At 34.7% G+C, this 15,982-nt stretch overlaps 2 protein-coding genes and 1 long non-coding RNA gene across 4 annotated transcripts; all 3 read left to right on the top strand.

Annotated features, from left to right (window-relative positions):
• The first annotated feature begins 3,202 nt into the window (after positions 1-3,202).
• LOC136274062 (uncharacterized) lies at positions 3,203-4,176 on the top strand. Its single transcript, XR_010712346.1, has 2 exons — positions 3,203-3,702; positions 3,925-4,176. It is a non-coding gene; the product is annotated as an uncharacterized lncRNA (long non-coding RNA).
• Positions 4,177-5,795: 1,619 nt separating this feature from the next.
• LOC105338375 (uncharacterized) lies at positions 5,796-9,514 on the top strand. Its single transcript, XM_066080170.1, has 6 exons — positions 5,796-5,934; positions 6,675-6,860; positions 7,183-7,376; positions 7,522-7,721; positions 7,821-8,012; positions 8,333-9,514. Exons 2-6 carry the CDS (start codon positions 6,687-6,689, stop codon positions 8,704-8,706), a joined length of 1,134 nt encoding a protein of 377 aa, XP_065936242.1. The 5' UTR covers positions 5,796-5,934; positions 6,675-6,686; the 3' UTR covers positions 8,707-9,514.
• A 2,957-nt stretch (positions 9,515-12,471) lies between these two features.
• On the top strand, positions 12,472-14,767 carry LOC105338379 (tumor necrosis factor receptor superfamily member 19). Of its 2 annotated transcripts, XM_011443467.4 has the most exons (6): positions 12,481-12,766; positions 12,874-13,055; positions 13,231-13,307; positions 13,415-13,576; positions 13,668-13,739; positions 13,826-14,767. In XM_011443467.4, the coding sequence occupies exons 1-6, from the start codon at positions 12,566-12,568 to the stop codon at positions 13,840-13,842; spliced, it is 711 nt and encodes a 236-aa protein (XP_011441769.3). In that variant the 5' UTR covers positions 12,481-12,565; the 3' UTR covers positions 13,843-14,767. The 2 variants fall into 2 exon arrangements, with proteins under 2 accessions (XP_065936241.1, XP_011441769.3); XM_066080169.1 differs by lacking the exon at positions 13,668-13,739 and having other exon boundaries at positions 12,472-12,766.
• The last annotated feature ends 1,215 nt before the right edge of the window (positions 14,768-15,982 follow it).

The raw sequence follows: 15,982 nt of genomic DNA, 5'->3' as shown, positions 1-15,982 counted from the left end.
CGAAAACAACCCAGGGTCCCCTCACAAGAAATGCGATATTCCTCATTGTTAAGTCGTATTGTATTAGAGTTGAGATCTATAATACCCTTGCCTTTTTTCAGAAAATCTAGACCAAGGATTCCATCGACCGTAACATCTGTAACCATTGCTGGGATAAATGCTTCAGTCTTCCCAATTTTGATATGATATTCTGCTTTTCCATATAGAGAAAGTGGGTTTCCACTTGCGTTCAAAACTTTCTGTCCACTCTCCTCTAGTGCTGGGCGTTTTTCTGCTGAAATGATATCATGCACCCTTTTTGAGATCAACGTCAATGATGAACCTGTATCAATCAACATTTTTGACCGTACTCCATGTATATCAGCTTCAACAAAAATACCAGATTCGTTTATCATGGTGCTTCCACCAACATGTCCTTGCGCATAGCGCTGCTTCCTCCTGCGCTCACTACGAATCCGCCGCGCATTGCCACCTTTCTTCGCTGATGCATTACTGTTTCTGTTTGTTTCTATATCTTTAAGTTTCGGACAATTTCTACGAATGTGTCCCTTTTCCTTGCAGTAATAGCAAGTCACCCCATCATTTGTGTTTCTGACTGGCAACTGTAATGTTCGTCTCCTCCGAAAATTCTGATCTTGGACCTGTTTTTCCAAGTTATCTAACTGGGTTTGCATCCTCGCCATTAATTCAATAAGCTCTGTTGATTGTGCGGGTTGATCGCACTCGCGTTCCTTACCCTCAACCATCCGCAAATCACCTCGCCTTTCTGTTCTATAGTATGCATCTACATGTAGTTCTACAGCAAGTCGGACTGCATCATTTAAGTTTTCAGGCCTATTCTGTTAAATGCGCAAGCGCATAACCGAATTTACTAGTGCATCAATGAATGCGTCCTTACCAAGCGTCTCCCTTAATTCCGCTGTCGCCGTAGGATAAGCAACGCACGTCAATCTACGGATGGCCTGTCCTAGCTCGGACAGGGTCTCAGACGCTCTTTGTTTTCTCTCCTTTAACTGCGCCCGGTAAAGTTCGGTCTGATTGGGTGGAGCAAATCGTTCTTCAAGAGCTTTTACCAACAAGTCATAATGCTGCCCTGTTTCTTTCGAAACATTTCCCAGTACGCCCTGAGCTGTCCCTCTTAGTGATACAGCTAAATACAGGCCTTTCTCTTTTTCCGACCAATTGTTTATAGTAGCGCATGCATCAAAATGGGACTTATAGTCAAGCCAAGAATTACTTCCATCAAATGTCGCTTGTTTGATGTTACACCTTGAACCTTTATTACCGTGGTCAAATTCCTCTCGTAGTCGATTTTCATTTATCAAATTTCTGGTTCCAGCTCCCAGGCTATGCGTCTGTGCGCTGTTATGAAAATCTCTTTGTCGATCATTTGGCGCATTCGCTAATAAAGCAGAAGCATTCACAATCGACGGCGCTCGCGCTCTCCGCTGTGGGCTCACCATAACTGGATGTTCATCATTCCTTAAGCTGTAATTATACAGCGCATCCGCAAGTTCTGTTTCACTTCTGCCATTTCTGTTTTGCGCTCTCGCTGATCGCAATGTAACATGTTCATTGGATACTCCTTCAACAATGTTTCCACTTTGCTCATTTCCCTGCAGTACCACTGTATCATCAGTTGCATGACTCTGGTCCCCGATCGCACCAACCAAAGTCGCTATGCCCGAATCGCGCGCTTGCGCTCGTCTATCTAACGGTGTTGAGTATCTCTCTATCTCCTTGCGCAATCGCTCGCAACTGCTCTCCAAAAATGAAATTTCTTCATCTACTATTTCCTCCATTGTAAATACTGATTTAAAATTATTAGTATAGATTATTTCTTTTGCCGAATCCCGACGCTGCCACCAAATTTATGTAACGTTTCTGGGTTCAGGTATTCGGCTGCTCTGCCTGAGCAATTTAAGAAATATGTAAGTAAACTATAACTTTCTCAATCAAATATTTTAATCAATAATATTTACAATATCCCACTCTATTATGGAGCGCGCGCGCTTTCTATTAACCCTAACAGCTATCACAAGCTAATATAATAACAACTTAAGTCTCGAAAGCCTTATTCAGGCACATAAGACTTATCCTAATATCAAGGGTTTGTTCTCACCTATTACGAAGTGAACACTTTCAGCTTCAGACTGCAACTGCCTTACAACCTCCGTTGTAGCCGCTTATATACTATCACAACCCACGTGATCAACGAGGATCGAAAGGGAGTGATAAACCGGAAGCGCTTATTACTCAGCTCCAGTAAACAGAATGGGATAAATGATCTCGATTTCGACATTTGTTTCAGTAATTTCACGATTTGTGAAACTATAATAACAACTCTTAACTATAGTGAAATATAGTTTCACAGATGTAAACTATAGTTAACGAATCATTAACTATAATTTAGGATCCGTAATCTATAGTTAACAGCTGATAAACCTAGTTTATCGACTGTTAAACTATGTTTAGCTCATTTTTGTGAATTTGGCGTGCCATACATTTCCCTAGATTAAGACTGTACATGCAATTATCGATCTTTGTACTTACAAATCTTTAAAACAATGCCATTTTTACAAAATACATTAAAAAATATAAACCAAATGGCCTAGAGTTGTAAATTGTCAGTGAGGGTGCGTTAGCTATTAGCGTATCACCTCGACAAATCTGCACTACTTGAAACGAGCTGGCCAATTAGTATCAAATTACTGGCGCAAACGTTAACAAGCTGTGGAGAGCGAGAGCACATTTTGAATTTGAAGGTGTGAAACTGAGGCAAAATGATTTGGATTTTATCATTGCAACGATTGGCTGTTCGTTCGCTCTAAAACGCGTTCGCCCTTGACGCCGTTCGCTCTAGTTTTCGTTCGCCCTAGGTCCGTTCGCTCTTGACGCCGTTCGCACTGGGTCCGTTCGCCTTAATTTTATATAGGATTAATTTATTTATATATTTTTGTGTATTCTGGTCAATTTAAACATTTTGAAAGATAGATATATGATTAATGAAAACAATACCACCCTTTCCACTTCTACATAATAACAGAGACATAAATAACATGTTATTTATGTCTCTGATAATAATCATCATTTTACTGACGGTGACATTCTATTGTTACGAAAACTTGTTAATTGATTTATTTTAATTTTTTAGGTCTTAGCTCTTTTTACGTCTTCTCTGCCACAGGAGATGCACGGGGGGTTGACCTCTGCCATAGTTGACAGTAGTTTGATACAGTTTCATGTTCCATATCCGTATATATCTCATAAATTTAGAGATCAAAGGAATGTGTAAATGTGTAAATTTCCAAAGATACATGTATAATAGGTGATAATCATCTGCTAAGCTTCTGAATGAGACAATTTAAGTCTCAAATTCTTTAATTGGTTAAAAAACAACAAGCGAATCATTATAAAAACAAGAAGACGGTTATCGACAATTTACGGCAATAAAATCTTACAAGTATACCAATTACGTCTTCTTCTTTTTTGATGAAGGAAAAACGTTGAATATACGAATAAAGTGAATAAGTTTAAAGTTAAAAGTTAATGAAATAACTTATAATATATAAGGAGCGAACGAGGTTTAAGGCGAACGATAATTTGGGCGAACGATAATTAGAGCGAACGGACCTAGAGCGAACGGACTAAGGCGAACATGTGGATAGGGCGAACGCACCCGAGACCCATTGCAACAGTAAAGTAAGTCATGTTTAAACTTATTAATAACATCAATTGATTTTAAAAAATGTGAAGGAATTTAAACACATGCATTATTGCATTGATCACATAATGTATGTACATGTGTTCCTTGCATATGTGATTTGTTGTAATATTACAATGTTTTGGTTAAAAAAAACGACATTTGGACTGATCAAAGGAGTTAACATTAAATTATTGAGTGCACACATTCTGTTTTTGCAGATGATGTTCGGGAATCCCGAGCGTATATCGAAGCAAAATTGAGAGTCCCATGATTATATGTCAGGAAACTCGATGGATGAGACAGGAGGAAAATCAATGAATTATTGTTTAGGACAAAAGACGACTCTTGTGATTCAAACCAACTTTTGAAATGTGTATCATCTGTGTTATGGTGAACTTGTTGCTCCTTATTGACTAATTAGAGACTATTGTGAGGAAATTTAATTCCTAAATAAATTAAGTATTTTCTTACGTTTGATGACTTGTTGTGTATAAAATAATCTGAGCTGTTGTATAATAATTTAAACCACTTGGGTTATATACATGTAGTTTAGAAGCTATCATTATACGAAGAGTTAAAAGACGAAATTTCAGCCATATTTCAACCAAATTTAGATATTGGATAAACGTCAGAAGACATTGAATCAAGGTTGAAACAATGTCAGAATTTAACGTTGAATCAACGTCGAAATTTCAACGTCCATTCAACTTTCATATTCAACCAATTTTCAACGTCATTTCAACGTTAAAGGGTGACGTTGTTTCAACGTTGATACAACGTTGAAATGCCTGCTGGGAATTAATTTGTTTAGAGATATAAAAAAAGAGTTTTAAAAAATCAAAACCAAAATATTTGGATTCTTTCTCTACTAAATAATAGTTTGTTACCAAAATACCGCAATCTAATTAAAGCAATATGAGCTGTATTTCTTAGAATTTTATTTTGCTGGAAAAGCCTGCTAGAATAATAAGTCTGCATGTAACTTAAATTTTTATGATAATAAGATTTTAAACAATCGAAGAAAGATTTCTCTTCTAAGGAATATATAGCAGTTCAATTTTTGTACAGAACGACAATAATTCAAGTTTGCTTCAATTAAGGTTTCTTAACAGCTTTTCCAACAAAAATAAGGCTAACAGAAATTAATATACCATGATTTTTTTTTATCATTTTAGTAGAAAATGCCATTTTTGTGAGAGAAAAAATTTGAGCATGAAAATTGCAGCTCATATTGCTTTAAAATTAGACTTTAATTAGACTAGAAAATTAGACTATAGCGTATCGTAGAGGAGCTGAATTACAAGTCTAATTTTAATTTGATTGCAAAATACCGTATTTATTAGGTTTAAGGCTGGCCTGGTAGCTATCCCCCCATACAGCCTCCTCAAGTTTTATCTTGTTAATACGTTTCTTTTGCATGGTTCAATGTTTGTGAATGCTTGACCTCCTAGTCTATGTAATGATTTAATAAGTACAGATATTTTGTCTTTTTGAAAGACATATTGAAATTTTCATGTTTCTACAATCAACTAATTTTACGACCTTGTTATGTTTGTTTTGGAAGAAGAAAAAAAAGAGATGGTATGGTCATATTCAATATCTACATATCGTTTCAATTTAGCGTAAAGTGATTGTGAAGAATTTTAAAAATAACTTGCAGTGTTTGTAAACAGTAGTCTCGTGATCGAATAGGGTCAATGCGTCTGGTAGTGGGAAGGGAGGAATTCTACTGTTATTTGTTACCGTTTAGTAATTTTGGATTTTTGAATTTTTTTAAATCTTAGATTATATAATCAATCTTAAGGTGAATTTTATTTGTAACAATATCAATACATGGAACAATCTTATATATGGGGGGATCTTTACCCACAATGCAACGCGAAGTCCTAGATTTTAACATATAGGCCTATTTAATATATGCAAATTCAATGTGATCTCAATCTAACCTTACATTCGGTGTTTTCCTTTTATTTTTTACATATCATTTAATGAATTTACTCTCTCCAATCTGAACTTATTCAAACTTGAATTTTGGTCGTAATGTCTTACTTTAAATCAACAGACGAGCTAAAGGTTCGAAGTTCATGCTTTGTCATTTAAACATGTGAAAGGATGCGTAAAAGTGCGTAAAACATAAACAGTGAAGCCGTCCTTCATGTTTCGTGCTATTTCTTAACACCAAGGGATCTAATTATCCAAAACGTTGATTTGTATGTCAGCACAGATATGTAAGTATAATTTGATCTTCTATTTTCTTATTTTTCTGCCGTCATTTTTATAAATTAACAACTATTTTCACATAGCTCGTGACTTACTTACTTGGCTTAGAGCCAATGGTATGCAGTCTAAGGAATGAAGTTTATGTTTGACAGACAATATGTTTAAATTCGGTTAATATACATGTACTTTATATGAGTGTTAACAGTTGTTTTATTGTATATTGATATTTAAGGGAAAAAACATCGCATTTTCGTGAGATACTGAAAGGGGATTTATCACCTCGAAATACATTGATGAATAACTTGTGTCATTTATTTATGAAAATGTATATCGATAAAGGCATATTTACAGAGAAAGAAATTTGTATTTTGTTACAAAATAAAAGGGCAGTCAGTTCCAAAGCTTACATTACATTCTCGGCGTATTCAATGTACTTGGCGTACTTTTAAATTGGCAAAATGCCAGCGACTTTCAGAGGAATTTCATTGATTAATTCAGAAAAGTAATCAGTGAAAATGAAAAAAAAAATCATAATATGCGTGCTTATAAATGTATTTATCTGAAAATGTCTGTAACAAAAGTTCCGGTACTTTAAGTTTGATTTGCTTTGATAATATATATTTACTTGCGAATTGACAACAGAGACCGATTCTCACTAATTAAGGCATACCCTACAGACATATCGATGATAAAATTGCTTATTTATACAAGAGCGGAAAAATAACTAATGAACAATGAATACTTTCAGGGTTTTCTGACGATGCGCACATCCTCCACTCTGATCCAAGCACTGTGCGTCTTCAGTATTCTATTTGTGGGGCTTGTTTTGACTAAAAGACCACCTTGTGAGGCAGGCAGGAGGCGGTACTCCGAGGGCAAAGGTAGATGTGTCCGCTGTAGGTGTCCAAAGGGGACCCAGCTGTCTGGCAGCGAGGTTGGTCAACCTTATAGTTACCTCACATGTATATTTAGAAACAGTAGGCAAAATTTAAACGAGTTCAAGAACCATCCTGGTTTGAAACTTTTTTTAAAAATTGTGTTAATACTTTTTAAAATTATTAAGTTGAAAAAGGTGTCGCCTATTGCTAAATTAGAGCTATATCTCTTGTGAAACAGTTTATTTTCAAAGTAATATGAAATTATCCCTTAAACTGCATTGAAAGAAAAAAGATTAGTCATCTTCTTATCTCAAGTACATGTATTCCAACTTTTGTTAAGCAGGTACTTACTTTCTTTGTTTAATTTTATTTAAAAAGGATATTCCCAATGACAAAGTTCTCGGTGCCCTACAATGTCCCAACTGCACACGCTGTAACCCCGGTGAATTCAGCAATGACAGGACAGGCTTTTTGTGTTTAGAGTGCTCAACACCCTGCGAAGAACGAAGAAGACTGACTAAAGTAGCCTGTGATGGGACAAACAATGTTGACTGTGGACAGTGCAAAGAAGGGTAAGGCAGCAATGGACCTACTGATATTTGATTATTCCTTTTCGTTATGTATTTGGAATAGTGTCCATTATTTAGCAAAGGCTTCATAATAACATACTTTTCTTCGAGTTTATAGCTTCATAATACCATTCTTTTCTTGCTGTAGATACTTTGAGAGATTACCAGGGGATGTATCGTGTATGCCGTGCACAAACGAGTTAGATCGAGCTGAATGTGTAGGTAAAATCATCACTCAGTCTTCTACAGCCCCGCCCATTAGTATTAACAGGAAAACAACTCTCGTGGAATCTCATGGAAAAGAGGATCAGGAAAATGGATCCGTCAACAGCACGTCACACTCAAACGGTATAAAGAAAATGAAAACAGTCAGTTGTAACAGAGATCCTTTCAACTATATTAAACTCTTCTTTTTTACTGATATTCAATTTTTTTTTATGTTTTCAGGAAGTCAGCTGATCGTAGTCATTCTTTGTATACTTACCCTTGTATTGATTATTGCCATAGCACTAGTTCTTATCAAATGTATTCCAAAATTTTGTAACATTTCGGACTGGATAGCTGAAAATCTTGGATCAGACTCAACGGTGAATTCTAATGGATCATCTGGCTCCTTGTTGAAAAATAACCTGGCAAACGGTAATTCATTTGTGTTAATGTCAATATTCGTTGAATATTGTGCTGCAAAAATTAAAGTCTTGGCTGATGAATTAATTGTTCCTTCTTTAACTGATCGTTATATTTGATTAAAAAACAAACAGGAAACGAGTACTACTTTTAAGTACTGCAGTAATGATAGACAACTCATATATTGCTTTTAAATTGTCAATATTGTGGTTGCATTTAACTCAAAATCATCTGTGTTTTGGCGTTTTTTTCTTCTTGAATTCATGTATATACAGGTCTATGGTATGTGCTACCTTACGTTTGATCATGTTTGGCAAATATTTTATGTACAGATCTGGAAATGGACGCAGTAACTCTTGCTGGTCGGGAACCGGTATACCCAGAGTTAGATCCAGAGATAACCCAGAGAATGAAGACTACTGTTGTCAACAGAGATGGTAGTCTACTGCGGACCATCGCCACCAAGATTGACCAGGACCCTGAACCCGCGTTTTTGCTGTTGGATATCAGCAGAGGCGCGATATTTCAAGAGAAAAAAAGTCTTAAGGGACGATACGTTTCTGAATATTATTTAGCAATCCTTCAGAAGTGGGTAGAGAGAAATTATCAACAAGCCACTCAGTTTGTACTGTATATGGCTTTTTGGAATGCTCAGATGTTCACAGTCTGTGATATTATTTTATGTGACACTCAGTCCAATTGTTGAGGCAAATTTTTATGATTTGTTAATCTGATGCATAATATAACTTTTACACCTTTATCTCTGGAAATCTATATTTTTAGGAACCCCCTTTTTATAACCGATTTTCTTATTTTTATGTATATAGCTTAGTACATCGAGTTCTTCCGGTCCCATCAGTGAAATCAGATGCTGAACAGTTAAATGGCCCGGCTTTGAAATCACTGAACTAAAGATTTAAAATAACGATTGTTTTGGTGTAAATATTAATAGGTTACTGCCATTCATTACTGCCATGCAGAGTATAACGTATATAATACGCTCTGTGATCAAATCGGATGCTAAGTACATTGAAGTGTCTTCAATATATTTTGTTTTCAAAATGCATCTCTTCTAAAGAGGTTGCCATACTAGTATAAAGATTAGTATTACAGGAATATATGAATATTTAAGAGACATCCATAAATGACATACATGTAGCTGTGTCAATGCTCACATCTTGTCAGCTTGCTTTTTTAATATTAAAAAATGGCAAGCTAGAAATATTGTCAATATATGCCGAATCAATGCAGATTGTTTTAATATTATCAAATCATTGTATATTGTTATAAATTTCTATCACAAGAGGGACGCTACACTCAGTGATTGTCGCACGCTGATGTTTCTCTGTTGCTTGCATGTTACTAGTACATGATTGTATAAATGAATGAAAGATTTATAGATAATTTCTACTTTTATACAGTCTATAAATAATGATGATTATGTGTACATACTTGAACGTTTCAGATTTATTACATTGTCTTGAAAACATAAATGTATTAAAAATTTAGCGCGTTGATTGTTTTTATTACTTTAACCAATTCTTAAAAAACGTTTCATCAAATATTTTAAAAGTTGCGTACGTGATATAAAGATTTGTATGGTGGCATATCTCTGCCCCTTGTGTGCAAGTTATTTTTCTATCAAATATGTCGACATGCAAGATAAATATGTTGACATGCAAGATATTTATGTCAACATGCAACATAACTATGTTGACAGACAAGAAAGTTGCAATAAAAAGGAATTATACGAAATCTCAAATATCGCCCACATGTGGCATCCAAGATGCTGGATGCTACTTATTCATGTCGACATGCAACTTATTTATGTTAACATTCGAGATAAACATGTTGAAATGCTACTTATATTTATGTCAACATGCAACTTCTTTATGTCAACATGCAACGTATCTATGTCGACATGCAAGTTAGTTATGTTGACTTATAAGATGAATATATTGACATGCAACATATTTCTGTCAACATGCAACTTAGTTATGTTGACATGCAATTATAAGTTGCATGTCAACATATTAATCTCGCATGTGAACATACCTAAGCTGCATATCAACATATTTATCTTACATGTCAACATAACTAACTTGCATGTCAACATAACTAACTTGCATGTCAACATAATTAAGGTGCATGTTGACATAAATATAAGTAGCATGTGAACATAACTAAGTTGCATGTCGATAAGTAGCATCTAGCCTCTTGGATGTCACATGTGGTCGATATCTGAAAATTATTGAGATTTTTGATAGCTCTTATTTAATTGCATTTTTTTTGCATGTCAACATAGTTATGTTGCATGTTGACATAACTATCTTGTATGTCAATATAATTACTTTGCATGTCGACATATTTGAAAGAAAAATAACTTGCACACAAGGGGCAGAGATATGCCACCCATAGATTTGTATCAAAGGCACAGTGATATCGATTTTATGATAACCCCACACGTTCGAATCGCACTGTATGGTAAATGGGAAATGAAGCCACAAAGTTGATATATGCACCTAAAGATTTATAAAATTCTTTTTCACCTCCTATATAAACGTAAAACCTTGAAAGTTTTTAATCTTTCAATTCTTGCAGGAACTAGAACTGAATGTTTATTTTGTTTGGTTCGAGTGAATCTGTTGGTATCACTATCTTATTTGATTAAGTTCATCAGCCATCACTCTAGCTTCTTTTAACGAATGGGTGGCTAATTGTATGATATTATATAAATAGTGCCTGTTTGGGAGGGTAACAGTTGAAATTGACACCCCAAGAAAACCATTGTCAACCGACGCGAAAATGTTACATGCGCGAAAATTATGCGCGTACGGTTCGCTGTAGAATTCACGTTATTCCTATATAAAACAGTAAAATTTTCTTAAAAATTTTAAAAAAAGACATTCAGTATAACAAAATAAATAGTGCCTGTTTGGGAGGATAACAGTTGAAATTGACACCCCTCGAAAACCATTGTCAACCTCCGCTTCGCGTCGGTTGACAATGGTTTTCTCGGGGTGTCAATTTCAACTGTTACCCTCCCAAACAGGCACTATTTATATAGTGTGTCTATCATGACATTAGGTTCTTAACTTTCTTAAAATGTTTGTTTTTAAAAAAAGATAGTGTCAAATATTTACATTTTACAATGTCTTTGTCTGATAAAATTACAAATCTATTTTGTATAATCCAATACAGTTCAACGATGACTTTATCATTCAATTATACAATTCCTCAACATTATATTTGAAAAAAAAGTAATAGGGAATCATTCTTTGAGTATTATGAAGTGCATGATAAAATACGGTCAGGCGTGATCAACTTTATCATAAATGATAAATGGATTTGATCACCCCCGACCGTATTAAATATCTCATAATACTCAAAGAATGATTTTTTTATTCCTTAAATCAACGAATTAATACTTCAACTAACTGATGGCGAGAGATTACTTAGTATTTCATTAACCACAAAGGTTAAATACAGGAACTGTATTATGTTCGAATGAACCCACTTCGTCAAGGTTTCGGGCAAAAAAAATGTACTAGTGAGAAAACTCATAGCAATGTTTGTTAACAAATCCTTTTGAATTTAATACAGGTTTATGAGTCGAGTTTTAGAAAATTTATATTTGTGATGTTTAAATTGAGACTATTTGTTGCTTTAGTAATTAAAATCAGTGTTGTCAACATTCCTGTCCAACGGATTGAAGATGATGGATTTAAAGAGATAAATCAGAACAAACCTTTAATCACAGACAATTAATTTTAAGGTGCAACATATTGAATAATCAATGGATCAGTTGATGGACTGAAAAAAGTCTAATATACTGAATCCACATTCATGTTCTTATCAGTATGTCTAAGAATATAAACAACAATACAGAATCAATCCGGAAAACATTCAAGTTTGTTTCGTTTTCTTGTCTTGGATTTTTTCTTCGATTACCTGTGCGTATTTATAAATCGGTATTTATAACTTTTTTATTTATATGTAAATATTAATAAGGGAAGGAAATTATTCTACTTTCGTTTTCTGTTAATTCGTGATCTGTGCGTGATCAGTTAAAAACAAATTTTATTTAGATAAATTTATTGAGTTCAATCCAAAAAAATAAATACCTTCTGATAAAAAAAAATCTACAATGCAATTTCTGAGCCAACGATACGAAAAAAACTGGAGTAAAGATCAATGATTACTTAATGCTCCAAACAACGATTCAGGAGAACCACTGGTTATATGGACTATTTGAGTATCCTCTGTATATTGCTAAAGTTACTGAAAATAGGCTTCGGACACCCACCCTACCTGGCAAGTAAACAATTATCCGTCGGACCCCCTTACCCCAAAAATAAATCTTGGATCCGCGCATGGCCATTATATTTATTATTATGTAAACAAATGTTATTCTCGGTGTCGTGATATGTGCATGATCAGATTCTCATTGGACAACACAGTAAATTAGGCAAAAAAATGTTTTATTTTGGACCACTCAAATTCGTTTTTGAGCTTTGTTTATAAACAAAGAGCATGACATTTTTCTGTCAAACCATATCTTGACTATGAGTTTGGGATCAAAAGTACTAACAAAACTTGAAATGGGAATTCTTAAATTCTTACCTTTTTTGCTTCTCTTGCACCTGATTTCCTACATCGATGTAGAATGTGCTCAAATCAAATGCAAAATAGGTGTAGAACGTTATCACAACGGTGACTGTGTAAAATGTACGTGTTCTGAGGGAAATGGTCTCAGCATTTCACAGGTAGGTCAAAGCCAGACATGGCCCCAAAATAAAGGCTAGCTAAAGAAAAAAAAAGTATCATAACGACGACCAATTTAACAATTGCTCAAAATGATTTTTGTGAGTAGATGCTGTCCAGGGACGTTACGATGTGCCCGCCCTGCTCGCCTTGCTCGGTTGATGAGTTTTCTGGACCCAAAACAGATCATCTTTGTGTCAATTGCTCGACTTCCTGTGAGATTCAAAATAGAGTTACCGTGAGACAATGTGACGGAAGAAATGACGCGATTTGTGGACAGTGTCTGCAAGGGTAAGTGCGTCTTCCGATTTTCTGATACAGCCTCCTCTATGACTAATTGCTACACTTAAATGGTAGATATTTTGATTGTTACACTTGAAAGATCAAATCTTGAAATTTTTTTCCTTTCTTCATTCTTGCTTTTTTAGCATTGCGCTTTCAATAGTCTTGTTTCGTTTTGACAAAGGTTCAGCGAGGATGAACACAATATCTGTTTATCTATGGATGAGCATGGGAGAAGGAGGCGAAAACAGCTCAAAGAAGGTAGGGTCATTGGAAAAATATATATATACTTACACCGTAATTAACTGCATGTATACACATGAGGGATAACAGGAAAATAATAATTTCCAATCATGTGAATATTCCAGAGGACCATACAGTTTACTTCGTCTTTGCCGGTATCGCCATTCCAGCGATGTTATGTGTCATCTGTTACTGCTGTCTCAGAAATAAGATTGGATCCTGGAGACGAGGGTCAGCAAAGCGATGCACTAACCCCAGGGACTGTAAAGCCCACTTAGTATACACCAGTAAGTATATCTATCACTATCCCTCTACTGAAGAGTAAATATTTCAATTTATCTATTTACATGTACTTATTTGTGGATTTTACCTTTGTAGTCAACGAAAGTTCTGTTAAGATGACAACGTACGATCCTTGTGATTCGAAAATGGATAGAAAAACATTGATTGGTAGATACTCTCTCTCTCTCTCTCTCTCTCTCTCTCTCTCTCTCTCCACTTTTTATATATTATCATAATTTTACCGTGTTTTGTAGGAAACGAGGAGTCATGATGCGTCTAGAGGAGGATGAATATTGTGTGTAGTTTTTCAGAAGAACGTGTTGCTTGCTTCTTTGATATAAACACTCAATGCTCCATGGAATTTGAGATTCAGCATGTCCAATTGAAGAGAATTATATTTTATTACGTGTGGCTGTGGTTGGGAACGGGGGGGGGGGGGGTAAACAAGCTGGAGAGGGCCACATTTTAACATTTATATATAATCTTGTAACAATAAGATTTTATATAGAGTATATTAGGCAAAATGTCCTTTAATATCTGTTCGCTCTGATTGTGGTATGTACATGTACCATATATTGCTTTGTCTTGTTTTCATTGTTGTTGGGTTTTTTTCTTCTTTACAATATTGTGATTACATATGATATACGTAATTCTCTTGTCTGTCTATTTTATACAAAATCAATGCATAATATTTATTGTATTATTGATGAGTTGGTTGCATACGCGGATCTAGCGTTTTCTGGGAGTAGGGGGGGGGGTCCGGGGGATAATTGTGTTTGCCAGGGGGTCAGAGGCCTATTTTCGGTAAATTTACTCTGTGCGTTTATTATTTCAGGTTTATTTTTCAGAGGGGGGGGGGGGGGGGCAGACCCTCCCCCCTTCCCCTCCACTAGATCCGCGCATGAGTTGAATGTTTTTTTGGTGTTTTTTTTTTAATAAATTTTGTTTAAATTTTTTGGATAAACTTTTTTTAAGTATTGTATATACTTGCATTTTAATGTAAGCCATCTATATCGGTTTGATCTTCGTTATAAGAAGAAGTATACAGAATGTTCATTGATTTGTACATAATATTCCGACCCATTGTCTTTCAGGAAATTATATTTTTGTAAAACTTTAAGGTGGCAAAATGTTTATGTACGGGAGAAAGTTTCTGTGCCATTTTTGAAGAATGAAATAAAAATTTATAAAATAAAGGTTTTAACGCGTTATAATTGTTAGGCAGAAAAACAATTTCTTGCAAAATGAACAATATATATATATGTACATGCGTAAAAGCAATTTAGGTATATAGATGATATGATGTCAATCAGTATATACACATACGTCAAAAATTGTTATTTTTTATAGAACACGGCTGTATGATTTATCAAAGTCCAAATAGACACAAAGATGCTTTTCAGACGGTGATGTCCGCAGGTCTGAGATCGATAAATTCAGTTGTAGAACGTCTTTTGAAAATTAAATATCATAATATGTTTTCATGAAATATGTAATGAAACCAAACACTAGCGAATGGCTTTATGGGTATGTCAGTTGCAGAGCAAGTTTTTTTTCTTTTTAATTACAAATCAGTTCGTTATGCAAGCAATTTCCATATTTATAATACAGACATCACACATATTCAATGAGGGCAAATTATGCTGTCTCCATGCAAGTGTATGTAAAGGCTGGGAGTGTCGTGTATGTTACATTCCAACTGTATGAAACTTGTCATATGACTATAATATTATCATTGAAACATCTCCCAGAATTGTGCCCAGGACCTGGCTGCAGTTCACGCGATTACACGCATTCAGTCAATTTGACTCGATGATTGTTTTTGTCACCAGTTTTAAACAAAGGACATATGGGGTTTAATTTTCTTCAGTTCTATAGTCATGAACGTTTCACGTGTTGAGGTCTTAATAATCATTATGGAACACTTTGCCGAACAGTTTAAAATCTGCAACAAGTATAGCCAAATTTAAGCAAGGCTTGCAAAACAATAACCCTGTAGATAAAATAAAATCTAAATTATACAACCATGGACAAAGAAATGCAAATATACTTCATTGCCAGTTAAGAAATTTTTCAAGTAACCTTAATGCAGACTTGTATAATCATAATTTAGTTGAATCATCAAAATGTTTAAGATGTGGGTACTCCTATGAAGATTCATTTCATTTTTTCTTTCATTGCCATTTTTATAATACTCAGAGAAATTCTCTGTTTAGATACATGAGTGATCATGACATACCAAAAGATATTAATATTTTACTACATGGTTATGATTGCTTATCTCTAGCAGAAAATATATCATTTTTTGACCAAGTTCATCAATTTATAAAAAACAGTAAAAGATTTTAAAATGTAAATTAACAATGAGTAACACTGTGCTAAATGTACTTCACATATACTAATTACTGAGC

The sequence above is a fragment of the Magallana gigas genome, chromosome 3 (assembly GCF_963853765.1).
Source record: "Magallana gigas chromosome 3, xbMagGiga1.1, whole genome shotgun sequence".
In the NCBI taxonomy this organism is placed as follows: domain Eukaryota; kingdom Metazoa; phylum Mollusca; class Bivalvia; order Ostreida; family Ostreidae; genus Magallana; species Magallana gigas.
Note: the sequence above shows the minus strand (reverse complement) of the source record. Positions and strands in the feature narration are given on the sequence as shown.

What these genes read in the sequence shown, in the direction of transcription:
- LOC105338379 (XM_011443467.4), top strand. Translation starts at nt 12,566, where the DNA reads ATGAGTTTGGGATCAAAAGTACTAACAAAACTTGAAATGGGAATTCTT. An exon ending in TGTGGACAGTGTCTGCAAGG is followed by an intron (nt 13,056 to 13,230) that starts GTAAGTGCGTCT and finishes GTTTTGACAAAG; the next exon opens with GTTCAGCGAGGATGAACACA. An exon ending in AGCCCACTTAGTATACACCA is followed by an intron (nt 13,577 to 13,667) that starts GTAAGTATATCT and finishes TTACCTTTGTAG; the next exon opens with TCAACGAAAGTTCTGTTAAG.
- LOC105338375 (XM_066080170.1), top strand. Translation starts at nt 6,687, where the DNA reads ATGCGCACATCCTCCACTCTGATCCAAGCACTGTGCGTCTTCAGTATT. An exon ending in CAGCACGTCACACTCAAACG is followed by an intron (nt 7,722 to 7,820) that starts GTATAAAGAAAA and finishes TTATGTTTTCAG; the next exon opens with GAAGTCAGCTGATCGTAGTC. An exon ending in GAAAAATAACCTGGCAAACG is followed by an intron (nt 8,013 to 8,332) that starts GTAATTCATTTG and finishes TTTTATGTACAG; the next exon opens with ATCTGGAAATGGACGCAGTA.